We start from the raw sequence: 15427 nt of genomic DNA on the forward strand, positions 1-15427 counted from the left end.
ACGTATATATATATATATATATATATATATATATATAGTATTATAGAACTAAGGGGTACTTATTATTATGATATAACAAATTTGGGAGCAATTTAGCATGAACTTACACTGCGTACCTTTTTGAAATAATTGTGTACCAATACTGTATAAGCTTTTAAAAAATTACAGGGTACATATCTATGCATTTATAAATAATCTTTTCAACAAAAGTGCACTGTAAATGAAAACTACTGCAACTTTTGCTTAAATATTCGGGAAAGATACTCTTGTTTCATGTTTGTTACCCTCTTGTTCTATGTAGTTAGTTACAGGGTATAGTGTGGCATTGTGGGCTGTAAATTAAAGTGGTGTTTGTTACCCTCTTGTTGAATATTCAAAAGCTATTTCTCAAAAAAAAAAAAAAATAGACTATGACAAACAAGGCTTTCTGCCAGAGGCATGCATCCACTCACAACACCTTTCACTCTTTTTTTTCAAGGATTTTGGAACACATCATGCCCTGGCCAAATACAAAGAAATCTAGTTCCTGGCTTGTCTCCACTCTTACCCTTTACTCAGTGGTGGACCCTTTCATTCTTTATTCACTATCTCTTGTTTGACTGACATTTTTTTTCTTTTCTTTTTTCAATTTTGCTTTTCACAGCAAGCAAATGTGTTATCTTTTATTTTATAGGATAAAAACTTTGATTTTTATTTATTCATTTATTTTATGAGAAAAATAGCCCATGTTTGAGGGGTTCAATCCCATCATCAGGTGTTCTTGATTTATTGAGAGTTGCTCAATCTACTTCCAGGTTTGGTCAATACTCCTGTTGACAAATGGTGTTTTGCTTCAACCAATAAAATTAATAATTTAATTAATCAAAAATAAATTAATCTGATCTTGTACTCGCTAAATTCCACATTCATATAAATATCTTGCTAAACCTCTTTTTTGATAAGAAGAAAAGATGGAATATATTTATAAGTTTACCTTGTCTTAATGAATGTAATGTAAACATAAGCACCCTTTAAATTATTTGGCAAATGATTGATGCATGTTTTATTATGCCTGTCTGAGTAAATTCATTTTTGAAAAGTTGTTGAAAAAGAAAAAACCCAAGAATGTTCAGTCCAACCTCAGCCTGCAGAATAAGCTAATGCAAAATATTCACAACCACAAAATAAGACTAAAAAACTGTTTCAAATCATTTAACATATTTTAAATTTAAAATGGAACAACTGTGCAGTTGAGATCGGTGTTTCAATGTGTTTAACACATTTTTTTATTGTTTTTATTTTTTATTTTTATTGATGACTAAAATTATACTCACAATTATATTTGCATATCTTTTTGTTGTCATCGCTCAAAATTTATTTTCAATTGCGTTGGGAATTGTCATAGTGCTGTCAACTGCCTAAAATAATGTAATTTGCCTAAAAAATACATTTACCTTTTGTCCAATATCCTCCAAATGCTCTTTAAAACATTATTAATTAATAAAGTTAATAAAAATTAATGAATTGATTAAAAAACATATCTTTTGAGTATGCACTGATATCAAAATAAAAATAACAGGCCAAATACTGAAGACTGAATATTTCTAATGCAAGGCACTGATGCATTAGAAACAACATAATAATCTCCCAGTGCTCCAGTTACTGTAATATGATTTGACGAACATGAAGTGGGTGTGGTCAATAAGTCACATGGCTCCTCCCTCTTTATTTGACCCCTCCCTCACATCATGATAATCTATTTTTAAAAACAAAAGCAAATTCATATTTTTCATTGTGATAAATGCATCAATATTTTGTTTAATAAGCAACATAACCAATAAAAACAGATATAGGTTATAGAAATATTACAATAACCTACCCTACAGGTTTCTCTCATCTTCATTGCTGTTCTTCACATCATCATACTCCTCCTGATCACCCTCTGATTCACATGAGAAATAAAACCATTATAATTATAAAATAATTATAAAACCATAATACATTATAATTTGTAAATCAGCTTGTGTCACAGATGATGTGTTTGATTTCTTTCACCTCACAACTGTCTGAGATTATTAGATTTACTCCTGATAAACTCATGATTCATTAATGGAATAAATGCATGTGACTCACCTGTAACATCTATAGCATTCTGTCCAATAATAATGACATCATCATAATCCTCTGGTGTGTCCACTGCACATACACGAAGATATAAACAGGACAAATGTTACTTCATAATATATGTATCATGTCAAATGTATTTTGTTAATAGTTTGAATCAGTCACATTTGTGAAGAATGTGAACTCCACCCAATCTACAACACAGAGCTGAAGGCACTAAACCAAAAGCAAAACATTTAAAGCCACTCAAGGTTTAACCAAATAATTATATTCTCGAATTCAATAACATTTATGTTCTTCTCTCCAGGTCTTTGTGCAATGTTGTTAAACCCAGCAGTGATTTTCTCGTTTCTATGCACTTTTCTTTGCATTTCGGGATTAAACTCAACAGCCTTGGAAATCTCTGCAGTCATGACACTGTTCACTTCTGATTCGCCATTTCTTCTCATTTTTGGTCTTGTGAATCAAAACAAGCAGTCAGAGAAGTGATGGCTTACAGCGATTTGCATTGGTGAAGTCAATGTTATTTTTTTTTTTGAGGTTTGAGCTGAACTGAGACGAATATCTACGTTTCATTGTTAGTTCGGCTGTACCATCATCTCAGAGCCGCCTGACACATCCTCTGCATATATTTTCTGTAGCCATCTTCTCATATTTGCCACAAAAGCACTTGTATGACAAGTAATGTAAACATGACGCAACAGGTCCCTCGCATAAATGTAATTTCGCTTGTACGTAGCAAACTTGATCACAGTATGTGTTTGTAGTTTAAAAAAATTGCACCAACGTTAGTGTTTGTGTGTGTCTCTGTGTGTGTTTTGCACATCCATAATTGCAAAGGGGACGCGATTACAACTCTATAAACATAAATGCATCAAATAACCATTCTGGTCCATTCTCATTTGTGTTTATTCTGCCGGAGTCTCTTCGTCATCTGGGTCTGATCAGAGATTTATATATTCCGATTCAAACATGTACGGCTGAACGACATACAAAACAATGGGTCTCTCACTCTCAACCATTCTGCTTTAGGGTGACCACCATCAAACAAACCAAATGTGGGACGATTACTACGTTTGTGTGGAACAATGTGGGACATGTTACCAACACTAAAGCATAACCTGAAACTGTTATATAATGTCTATATAACGTAATAAAAACATTCTGCCTTTCAGCTGATAAAAATACTTTGTTCTTTAGTCTCTTCCAGAAAACACCATTACATCACAACATGTCTTCATTGGGAATTTATATATATTTATATATATTTATATATCACTATTAATGACCTTTGTCTCAATAAACTACTTTCTGCTTATTAATAGTTAGTAGTTTTTTTTTTTTTCCATAGGTCTGACCACTGGTAATGACATCATCATAGCCCTCTGGTGTGTCATCTACAAGTTGAATAAACTTGAATGTATTAATTTGTACAGTGTAACAGAGAGAACTAGCCTACAACTAGAAGTGAAGCAGCACCTGTCTCACAAACTGGTTTTGGAACATGAATGATCATCACAGTATCCGGATGTGTTTGCATTCAATATAAAATAATACAGATATTTGCAGAATTAAAATGCTTTATGATTTTAATCATCTGGTAATGAAATTACAAGTTTACAAAGCCAGTGTGTGATATTGCTATTCAAAACATCAGAGTCTATTATCTTCAGTAGAGCTAAGCATTGTATATTGGGGTGCACACTCACAGGTCAAACAGGAATGTGTGAATTTGACTATACATTTTTTCTTTTTTCTTTTCTTTCTTTTTTTTTTTTTTACAGTTTGCATATCACTTCTAACCTAAGACCCTATTTAAACCTGGTATTCAAATGCGTTTTGTATCCATATAAGTTATCCGGATAATACGTCTGGTCTTACCGATTCCATACACCTGGCCACATAAATGTGTTTTTGCAAAACGGATATAAATCCGATCTTCAACTCCCGCGTTATATGCAGATTTAATGGATTGCACGCCACCAATAGCAACAGATAGGCTATGAGCTGCATTTTATTGATCATCAGCTAATTTCAAAATCAAAGACACCAATAAAAGAGAGTGGCAACAGCACTGGTAAGACCATTTCGTTTCTTTGCTTGAAGATGATTGTGTGTTAAGCGTCTGTGACTTACTTTCACTTTTATTTGCGATGTTTGCACGTTGGCTTGATGTATCTACGCTCAGCTGCTCATCTGCGGTGATGCGTGCAGTAGGCGAGCGCCGTCATATCTGACTATAACATGACGCTCTCACGTTTGTTTTTAGCATTTTTGGGAGGAGTAAAATATACGCGATTTCAGCAACCAGATTGCGTTTACACCGTAAAGATCCGAACACAATGCGAGCCAGACTACCTCCAGATGTGGTCAGGCAGATCACAATCCGATCACAACCTTGCATTAACATGCGTTTTTTTATTATCCGGATAATTTATCTGGATACAGATCGCATTTTAATAACAGGTGTAAATGGGGCCTAAGAGAAGCGAATCAACATCTTCATTCCCAGAATTCAGTTCTTCAGAGACGAGACTCCCTCCTGTTAACCCTGTGGGGTTGTTCGGCCCAAATTGACCCGAAGAATTTAAATAAAAAAAATGTTTTTCCTCGGAATGGACAGAAATTTGGTGACTTTGTTGGTATTTGGTATTTGAACACCTAAAAAAATTGGGGACAGGATGTGAGTAGTCTAAGTGGTTGTAAAAAAAATAGTCACACTTGGGGTGTCCGGGTCCAAATGGACCCGCATGGAAAATTAATGGGAAGTTGGCAAAAATGTGAAAATACTGAGTTTTTTGTGCGTACAATCTACAAATCAGCCACGATCTTGAAAAAAACCACACAACAGTGAAGGGGTGAATCTATAAAACATAAAGAGTGCAAAACAGACATATCCACACACACACACACACTTTTATACACAAACACACCAAAAAAAATTCAGATTATACATGTGTTTTGCATTTTTAAAATGCTCAGTTTGTCCACCAGATGGCATCCCTCTCATTTCAAAAATTGCTTTTATGAGGCCTAGGCTTGACTCTAAAATGAAATACAGCTTTAAATATATATATATGAAGAGTTCAGATGCAAAAGCCTCTAAGTGCCATTTGAAATTTTCTTTTAGAATGATCATTTTTATCAAGGTTGTATATTTAAGTTCAGTGATTTCACTTAAATGGCAATGATAATTACCTATTAATTGTTGTTTAAGTGAAATTACTGAACTTAAATATAAAAGTTTGACAAAAATCATCATTAAAGAAGAAAATTTCAAATGGCATTTAGAGGCTTTTGCTGAACTCTTCATATATATATATATATATATATATATATATATATTTATTTATTTTTTCTATTATGTTCAATGGGGGGAAATTTTGTCATAATTATTGCATTAATACTAATTATATTTTTTTTTATTTTTGAAAATTTCTCAAAACACCAAAAAGGAAAAGAAAAAATATTATAAAAAACGAGTAAAAAAAAAAATCATGATTTTTTTTTAAAATATGAATCCCGCCCTTTGGGTCCATTTGGGTCCATTTTTGGGGGGTCATCTTTTTTTTATCTTTTATCTTCTTAATAATTTTATAGAAACATACACCTGCAATTCTGTTTTTTTTTTTATGGATTGATACATAATTAAAACTAATTAGCTAGATGTGAATGATAGTGATAGAATGATGATTAATTCTACAATGGATCTGACCGGTATCACTGATGTCTCTTGCTAATTAATGGCTAATTAATATTAATTACTGACAAAACTTTAACACAGATGACTGAGATTTTTGCTTGATGGCGTTCATTTTCTCAGCAAGGTTTTCACAATAATCTAAAAACAAATTAGTTGCATTTCAATTAATCAAATATGGCCTGCGAAGTGGACTTCATGGCGTATTACTCTGTCTGAAGTGACATTTCATTTCAAATGGAGCAAATATGTTCAAATATGTTCATTTCAAATCCTAAAGGGAATAAGGGTTCATCAACTTCACTTCACAGGAAGTGGAGAGGAAAATTTCCACCTCACCACCAAAGTACTTGATGTTTGATTGAAATAAAAACTAGATAATGAATAAATTTAATCAGTCCCAGGTGAGGTTTGTACGTGACTGTTCATTGGTAGAACGTGCTCAAGAGGCAACAGTAACAATAGAAAGATGAGAAGTGAACACTTTTTAGGGACCCTTTGATCAGAATGCAGCAGTTTAAGTTTTGAACAATCTCTGATAATGCCTCACCTGTATGAGTGACTTGATTGTGTCTGTGATAAATTTCCTCATAAACTTCCTCACTTGGAGCCCTGTGTAGTCCTGTGTACCAGTCAGAGAGAGCTGTGTGTGTAGACAAACCTGCTGTCAGTTCACAACACATGACTGATCACACACTGAATAAGACACACTATGACAGTCTCTGGATCTCTCCTACCTCTCCTCATCACTCTGTTCTGCTGAACCAGTATAAGCAGTGGCACTAAGAGCAGGACGAGCAAAACTCCCAGTACAACCACAAGCACAGAGAGAGACGCTGCTGGAGGAGTTTGTGGAGGAGTGACTGATGTTAAGCGCACTGTCTGAGAAACTGGACGAGAAGCTGATGTTGTTGTGGCAGGAGTAGTGGACACTGACAAATCTGACAAAACACACACAAACACATTCAAAATCATGCAAATACACAAAGATTATTAGTATAAAATGATGATGTTCAGTGTGTTGCTGTGACCTGCACATGTGAGTCCAGCGTGATCTTTGTGGGAACAGTCAGTGTGGTTCTTCAGGGAGTGAGGACAGTCCCACAGGTGAATCTCATTCCCTCTGCACTCGACTCTGTTCATCCACACAACACCTTCACCAGCACCAAACACTGAATTCCCATCAGCCCTCAGTGCGTCTCCACAACCCAGCTGCCTGCAGACCACCTGAGCATCGCTGATGTCCCACAGATCAGCACAGACTGAACCCCACACAGCGTTATGATACACCTCCAGCCTCCCAGAGCACCGGCCCAAACCTCCACTCAGTCTGAGAGGAACATGCTCTAAAACACACACAGCAACATCACTGACTGCCTTCAGCACATTTACAACAAAACACAGAAACTAAACTAAGGCTTTAAATGAATAATTAGTGGATTACATTTATGAATCTGATAGTAATTTTTAAATGCAAATAAATTCTTGTTTAAGATATTAAGATCACTCCTGCATACTAGTCCATATGCTTCTTGAGGGAATGACTTGCTGGCCTTAAAAAGTCATTAAAGACATCGTTAAAATAGTCCAAGTGACTACAGGGGCTCAATCTTAAGTTTATCAAACGACGAGAACACTTTTTGTGCGCAAAACACAACAAAAATAACGATATTTCAACTATTTGTTTATTTCTCTCTCTGCCTCGAGTCAGGTTACTAATAGCGTAAGCTTCTGTTATTGTACGTCACACGCATCACACACACATGACCAGCGTTGGCAAATAGTGAGCCTACGTGTGGCATAGCTTTACGCAATCACACTACGTTAACTGACTACAGGCCGATGGAGAAGGAAGTGAATAGTTTAAATAAATTCGTTATTTGTGTTTGTTTTTGCGCACAAAAAGTGTTCTCGTCATTTGATAAAGTTAAAATTGAGCCACTGTAGTCACTTGGACTATTTTAACGATGTCTTTAATGAATTTTCGATGCCAGCAATTGTCATTCCCTCAAGAAGTCTATGGATTAGTATGCAGGAGCGATCTTAATATCTTAAATATCTTAATTTGTGTTCCGAAGATGAACTAAGGTCTTACGGGGTTGGAACAACATGAGGGTGAGTAAATACTGACAGAATTTTAATTTTTGGGTGAACTAACCCTAATAAAAATCTTACTTGAACACTGTCTCTGGTGAGGAGATGGTGAGGTGGAACATGTCAGACGACTCCGAGGAGTTTTAGGATTCTCCTTCTCTGAGATTAAATATTAAGAGTACTGAACATTAGGACACAAAATCATAACATCTTTCAATAAAACATATCAACGTAAAAACATAATTTAAGCCTCATAAAGCATTTTAGCCTGTCCGTCCAATTAGTTTAGTCTTTCAGAAACAGTTTATTCACTATATAGGCAACAAACATTGTGTTTAAAGAAACACAACTAAGACCATCTTACAGTATTTAAACATAATCTCACCTGAGCAGGTGATTTTGGCCACTTCATCATTGTTACAGTAGTTCTGTCCCCAGGGTGAAGACGGACACTGCCACAGATTTGAATCATGTGGTCGACATTTCACTTTATCCAGCCAGTTACGAGCTGATTCTAGTCTTGGTGTAGAATCAGACACAACACCAGATCTTCCACAGTTCAGCTCTTGACAGATCAGACTCGCTGTGTCTCTGTCCATCTGGTTCCAGCACACATTACCCCAGGATCCATTGTAGAAAACCTCCACATTCCCTTCACAGCCCTCAGTTAACCTGATCTCTTTAAACTCTAGATGGTTTAAAGAGATCACAACCTGATTTGTTTCATATTACCAGACAGTACCAACTGGTTAATACTGCTAATGCATGCTGCTAGCAGTGGTAACATCTGAAAAAGATACTTAAGATGCATAATATATTATGAAAATATAATTATGTACTACTTGATTCTGCTTGGTCAATAAAAATATATAAAAAGTAGAGGCATCCATGTCTATCAGACCATCAATACAGTAAGATGGTCTTTGTTGTAAAATATAACCCATCCGCTCCTGATTATCCTGGTGTTTATTTAGCAAAAATGACCACCTGTACATTATTCCTTTAAACATTTGAAATTATTTATTTAAAAATCAATCACATTACTTTACTGTTTACCTGAGCACACGACTCCTACATCCTCCTTGTGTTGACAGTCATGTTTCCCCCAGCCTGGAGAAGAGCAGTTCCACAGGGACGTCTCATTCCCCTCACACTTCACCTCATCCAGCCATATGTGTCCAGAACCAGGACCAAACCAGGCTGGTACCTGCTGGTTACTGAGGGCCACTCCACACTGCAGCTGTCTGCACACCACATGGGCATCTTTAATATCCCAGGAGTCATCACACACTGTCCCCCATGAGCCGCTGTGAAAAACCTCCAGCCTCCCTGCACAGTCTCCCCCAGAACCCACCAGCCTGATGGACCCGCGGCCTGATATTCAGAGAGAGAAAAACACATTATTGATCACCAACAACTGAAGAATCTGCCCAGATGTTGTTGTGCTCACCAAGGCAGGAGATTGACAGCTGTTGTGTGGAGCTGCAGTTGAGAGTTTGTGGAGAGCTGCAGTTCCCCAGATGAGCTTCACTCCCAGAGCACTGGAAGCCCGTCACACACTCATGACTGTGTTCAGGACTGGATGAAGAGGAGCCGGAGAAGTTCAGCACAGAGCCACAGCCCAGCTGTCTGCAGACCACAGAGGATTCAGTGAGACTCCAGGAGTCCAGCAGAACTCTCCTCCAGACCTGATGGATGGAAACTTCCAGCTCCCCCTCACACTGTCTCTCTCCAGACAACCGCACCTGACCGTCATGAACAGACAGAGAGGAATCTAGAGAGAAGATCTTATGTTTTATTTGCAAGTTTGGTAATGTGATTTACATTAATAATACATTTATACATGAGAACTGAAGAGAACTGAAATATAGCATTTATAGGTATATAATTGAGTCTTTCAAGAGCAAGAAATCAATGAAGTCTTCTAGTAATATGGACTCACTAGAGCAGATCACTCCAAAATGCTGAGGACATACAGCTCGACTCCATGAAGAGACGGAACATTCTGAGAGTTTTGTTTCATTCCCATCACAATCAAACACATCAGCCCAGATTTCACCACTTCCCTCTCCAAACCAGTCTGATCCCACAACAGACACAGCAATCCCACAATTCAGCTGTCTACAGAGGACACTGGCAGCTCTCATATCCCAGCATGCATCAGACACTGTGTCCCAATTACTGAAGAACTGACGTTCAACTCGACCAGAACAGATGTCAGGACCATTGACCAGTCTGACGTCAGTGTAACCTGGACAAATAACAGAGAGCTACTGAAACTGATCAAACAAAAAGAAACCAATCAAACGATAATTACATTTTAGTTAACAATTTGATTTCTCTATTGAAATGATGAACATTGACATTTTACCAGAACATATCAGTCCTATATCATTGTCATGAGTGCAGTTTGTGTTATTTGAGGTTGATGATGGACAGAGTCGAATGTGTGTTTCATTTCCTCTGCACTGAATCTCTTTTGATCCAATCGGACCATTTCCTTTTCCAAAAGCATCTTCTCCCAGCACCTGTACAGGAGCCCCACAGTCCAGCTCTCTACACACAACCTCTGCATCCTGCTGGTCAAAGGCAGCGTCACACACTGAACCCCAGCCTCCTACAAGAAGCATCTCCACTCTTCCAGAACACAGGTGAGACCCGTCCACAAGTCTTGACCTTCCGTAGTTTATTATTTCTGAATATATTTACACAAAGAGAAGACCATCTGTTTCTATGATTATGATATGGAAATAAAACAGCAGTCCTTTCATTAGTAATATATTTTCTAAATAGATAAAATTGAGTTGTTAAGAAATCAAATTTACTATTCATCAATTAGCTGCTTATGATTTGCTCTAACAAAAAATTACATTAAAAAATCAGCCCATTCTCACCCCCAAGGCGTCACTTAACTGACGCCTTGGAAAGCATTTGACCATGCTTCAATATCTGACGCTTTAGGCGCCCTTTAGCGTCAGTTAGATGACGCCCTAGGATCGCGTGTACCCTACCCCCACCCCACACCTAAACCTAACCGCGTCCTCTAACTGACGCTTTCCTTTAGCGACAGTTAGATGACGCCGTAGGGTCGCGTCATGTAAGTGACGCTAAAGGGCGCCTAAAACGTCAAATATTGAAGCATGGTCAAAGGTGACACCTTGGGGTGAGAATGCGTTGTAAAAAAATTTACATTTCTTATAAGATGTTTATCAATTAAAAAAGTCTGATCAGTGATGCATTAACAGAGTGCTGTATGGAGCCGCTCACCTCTGCATCTGACTCCAGCATCTTCATGATGACCACAGTCATGAACACCCCATCCGTCTGATCCACAGTTCTTCAGAGTTGACTCTGATCCACTACAGACCACAGCATGCATCCAGATTGGTCCTGATCCTGGTCCAAAGCGAGCCTCATTCACAGCCTCTACAGCCTCTCCACATCCTATCTCTCTACACACCACTCCAGCATCAGTCTTATCCCAGCCGTGATCACACACTGTTCCCCACTGACCATCATGATGAACCTCCACTGTACCAGCACACGGACTGTTCCCACCAACCAACCTCACAGTCTCAAAATCTGTACATGAAAGAGAGAAAGAGATCGAATCATCCAAAGTCCAGAAACATAAGATGTAAAAGGTAAATTTAACATCTTAACCCAGGTGCTCTTCGTTTCGGAGTCACACTTGTTATCTTCCCGGTCAAAAGTGACCGGACACTTTTTGTTGTTGTTGGTGGATTTGTATATATAGTTGAAACAATCTCAAAAACTATTTCTTATTAAAAAAAAATGACAAAAAAACAAATATTCACAATTTTTTTTTTCATTGTTTTACAATTTCCCATTCATTTCCTATGGGGTCATTTTTGACCAAAGACCACAAGTGTGATTATTTTTTTTAAGACCACTTAGCATGCTCAGATGATGACCTCAATTTTTTTTGTGTGTTCACATGCATAATGCCATAAACGTCACCAAGTTTTGTAACATTGCGATGAAGCTGTGATTTCTAAAAATTCAAAACATACTTTTTGTAATCAAAATTTATTGGTGTGTATGTGTATAAAAGTGTGTTTGTATGTGTGTGTGTGTGTGTTGGTGGGTGTGTCTGTTTTGCACTCTAGATGTTGTAGAGTGTCACCGCTTTCTTGCGGTGTACTTTTTATTTAGAATTGTGGCCGATTTGTAGATTGTACATACAAAAATTCAGAGAATTTTTTTTGTGTCAATTTCCCATTCATTTCCTATGGGTCGTCATTTTTGACAGAAGAGCAAAAGTGTGACTCATTTTTTTTATGACCACTTAAATTGCTCGAATCATGACCTCAATTTTTGTGTGTGTTCACATACCCAATGCCATAAAAGTCACCACGTTTCGTAAATTTCTGAAGAAGCTGTGATTTTTAAATATTCAAAACAGATTTCTTTAATCACAATTTATTGGTGTTTTTGTGTATAAAAGTGTGTTTGTATGTGTGTGTGTAGGGGTGGGTATGTCTGTTTTGCATGATGTTTTAGAGTGTCAATCCTTCAATGCTGAGCACTTTTTTTCTGCATCATGGCCGATTTGTAGATTGTACATACAAAAATTCTCAAAGTTTGTCAATTTCCCTTTCATTTCCTATGGTCGGTCATTTTTGACCGAAGAGCACAAGTGTGACTATTTTTTTTTTTTACGACCACTTAGCCTGCTTGGATCATGACCTCAATTTTTTTTTGTGTTCACATACCTAATGCCATAAAAGTCACCAAATTTCGTAACATTCCAATGAAGCTGTGATTTTTAAAATTTCAAAACAGAAAATTTTTCGGTAAGAAATGACCGAAGAGCACCTGAGGGTTAAAGCTGGGCATGAGTGTATAACAAATTAGTTGCCTGTAAAAGCTCAAATCATTTGTAAAATTTAATTGAATGATATAGTGTCACAAGATCTGAAGTTTCTAGATATTACAAATGCTTCTATTTATAATATTCTGCTTCAGTTTCTGGTGGTCTAATGCTATCATAGACAAACTGCTTATTTTAAAATGTAATATTTTACATCTTAAGTTTATTTTGTACTTACCAGATGTGTTTATAGTGACTATAGAGGAGAGTAAAACGAGTGTCAGAAATCCCTCCATCCTCTTCTGCTCGTCACACTGTTTGTTTGACTCCTGGAAATGGTTGTTTCTCCTCTGCTCCCTCACACACACACACACACACACTGAAGAAACTGGCTCCTGTCAGTCCCCTAAAGAGAGAGAGACTCTCACAGCTGCCAATGACACTCACTGTTACCTTATTAGACACAACAGAGGAAATCATCAAACATAATCACTGACAAATCACAAAGCAGCATTTTTATTTTCTCCATATACATCAATAAAGTGTGAGCGCTGATGAGCGGGACTCCTCCTCCAGTGTGAAAAAACACTTCACTGAGGACAGACTCGTGTCAGTCATGTGTCAGCGTGGAGAGAAAGTCACACTAAACTTACAGGAGATTGATAGAGAAACACTGCAGGTTATTCAGCATCAAAGCCTGTATCTACACACACAACTTACACACCTGATGACTGACTGCTCACTACTGAAGCTTCAGTTCACACACAAAATACTTGATCTTTGTTATAAATATATAAATCATATTAAACGGAACATTTTAAAGTTGATTTTGGAACAACTGTGTATAATATCAAGTGTATTTTACTACTACACTGTTATTATGTTCTAACCAATAGCACACTTAACAGTATTTAATAAATTGTTAAATAAACTGGAATGGTTGTGTGCAATAAACAGACAAGTTTCTTATCACATTTCTAAATAAACATTGCTTTCTTTTCTACCATATTCACATGTCTTTATATTCAACACATTTGTGGCTGTTTAATATTGCAATGCATAATTCCTCCAGCAGAGGACAGCAAAACACTCATTATAAAGAGAAGCAGAAAAGAGTCTGGTCCATGTTAAAGCTTCTCAGCCTACATTTGTATTGGCACAAAATGTAAATTACTTTGTTTCCAGTGTATATTTTAATTTATTAGATATAGTAAAGTCAGCAAAATTGGGACACATTTTTGGTAAACTGTGTATTAAATACAAATTTACTCTTTCGAGATGAAAAAAAAAAAGATGTAATATATTTATAAGTTTACCTTGTCTTAATGAATGTAATGTCATGTAAACATATTCAGCACCCTTTAAATTATTTGGCAAATGATTGATGCATGTTTTATTATGCCTGTCTGAGTAAACTCATTTTTGAAAGAGTTGAAAAGTTTTTGATAAGAAAAACCAAGAATGTTCAGTCCAACCTCAGCCTGCAGAAGAAGCTAATGCAAAATATTCACTATCAACCACACAATAAGACTAAAAACTTGTTTCAAATTATTTAATGGAACATTTCATAATAAACTGTGCAGTTAAGATCGGTGTTTAAATGTGTTTTTTTTATTGATGACCAAAATTATATGTACAGTTATATTTGCATACCTTTTTGTTGTTATCACTAAAATGTATTTCAGTCCAATTGCATTGGGGATTGTTATGCTCTAAATTTATTTAAAATGTTGTCATTGGATAGTGCTGTCAACTGCCTAAAATACTGTTAGCCTAAAAATACATTTTCTTTTGTCCAATATCCTCCAAATGCTCTTTTAAACAATATTAATTCATAAAGTTCATAAAAAATGTATGAATTGATTAAAAAACATATCTTTTGAGTTGCTATCAAAATATAAATAACAGGCCAAATACCGAAGACTGAATATTTTTGTTGTCAAATTTTGCAACACATAACATTTAATAGAAAAAGAATTGAAATAGCATACAAACATAAGGCACTGATGCATTAGAAACAACAAAACCATCTCCCAGTAGCTCCAGTAACTGTAATATTATTTGATGAACATAAAGTGGGTGTGGTCAATAAGTCACATCATCATAATCGATTTTTAAAAACAAAAGCAAATTCATATTTTTCATTATAAATGCATCAAGATTTTGTTTAATAAGCAATGAAAACAGATATAGGTTATATAAATATTACAATAACCTACCCAACAGGTTTCTCTCATCTTCATTGCTGTTCTTCACATCTTCATACTCCTCCTGATCTCCCTCTGATTCACATTATAATTTGTAAATCAGCTTGTGTCATTGATTGATCTCTTTCACCATGACTGACTGAGATTATTGGATTTACTCCTGATAAAGTCATAAATGCATGTGTGACTCACTCACCTGTTAAATCTATCATTCTGTCTATGAATGATGACATCATCATAATCCTCTGGTGTGTCCACTACACGTAGCCTATAAACAGAACGATCAATTGCATTCTTTTATTTCAGCAGAATTAAACTCACCAGCCTTGGAAATCTCTGCAATCATGACACTGTTCACACTTCTGATTCGTCATTTCTTCTCATTTTTGGTCTGTGAATCAAAACAAGCAGTCAGAGAAGTGATGGATTACAGAAAAGTTGCATTGGTGATGTCATTGTCATTTTTTTGGAGGTGTATATAGTTTGAAG

At 36.3% G+C, this 15427-nt stretch overlaps 1 protein-coding gene across 2 annotated transcripts; it reads right to left on the reverse strand.

The window, feature by feature from the left end:
- Window positions 1–1537: 1537 nt before the first annotated feature.
- On the reverse strand, window positions 1538–13527 carry LOC148965163 (antigen WC1.1-like). Of its 2 annotated transcripts, XM_089127288.1 has the most exons (14): window positions 12970–13527; window positions 11165–11479; window positions 10269–10592; window positions 9840–10148; window positions 9348–9671; window positions 8954–9271; window positions 8283–8585; window positions 7979–8056; window positions 6835–7149; window positions 6541–6744; window positions 6354–6446; window positions 2113–2175; window positions 1859–1921; window positions 1538–1735 (listed from the first exon to the last, which is right to left on the reverse strand). In XM_089127288.1, exons 1-13 carry the CDS (start codon window positions 13025–13027, stop codon window positions 1860–1862), a joined length of 2766 nt encoding a protein of 921 aa, XP_088983414.1. In that variant the 5' UTR covers window positions 13028–13527; the 3' UTR covers window positions 1538–1735; window position 1859. The 2 variants fall into 2 exon arrangements, with proteins under 2 accessions (XP_088983414.1, XP_088983415.1); XM_089127289.1 differs by lacking the exons at window positions 1538–1735; window positions 1859–1921; window positions 2113–2175; window positions 6354–6446 and having other exon boundaries at window positions 6476–6744.
- Window positions 13528–15427: the final 1900 nt, after the last annotated feature.

The sequence above is a fragment of the Pimephales promelas genome, chromosome 24, assembly GCF_988280905.1.
Source record: "Pimephales promelas chromosome 24, fPimPro1.hap1.1, whole genome shotgun sequence".
NCBI lineage: Eukaryota > Metazoa > Chordata > Actinopteri > Cypriniformes > Leuciscidae > Pimephales > Pimephales promelas.

Excerpts from the sequence above, each read along its gene's own strand:
- LOC148965163 (XM_089127288.1), bottom strand. The coding sequence starts at position 13,027 with ATGGAGGGATTTCTGACACTCGTTTTACTCTCCTCTATAGTCACTATA. Across the intron at positions 9,672-9,839 it reads TTTTGGAGTGATCTGCTCTA|ATTCCTCTCTGTCTGTTCAT; the intron begins GTGAGTCCATAT and ends TCTTCTCTCTAG. Across the intron at positions 8,586-8,953 it reads TGTAGGAGTCGTGTGCTCAG|AGTTTAAAGAGATCAGGTTA; the intron begins GTAAACAGTAAA and ends TAAACCATCTAG.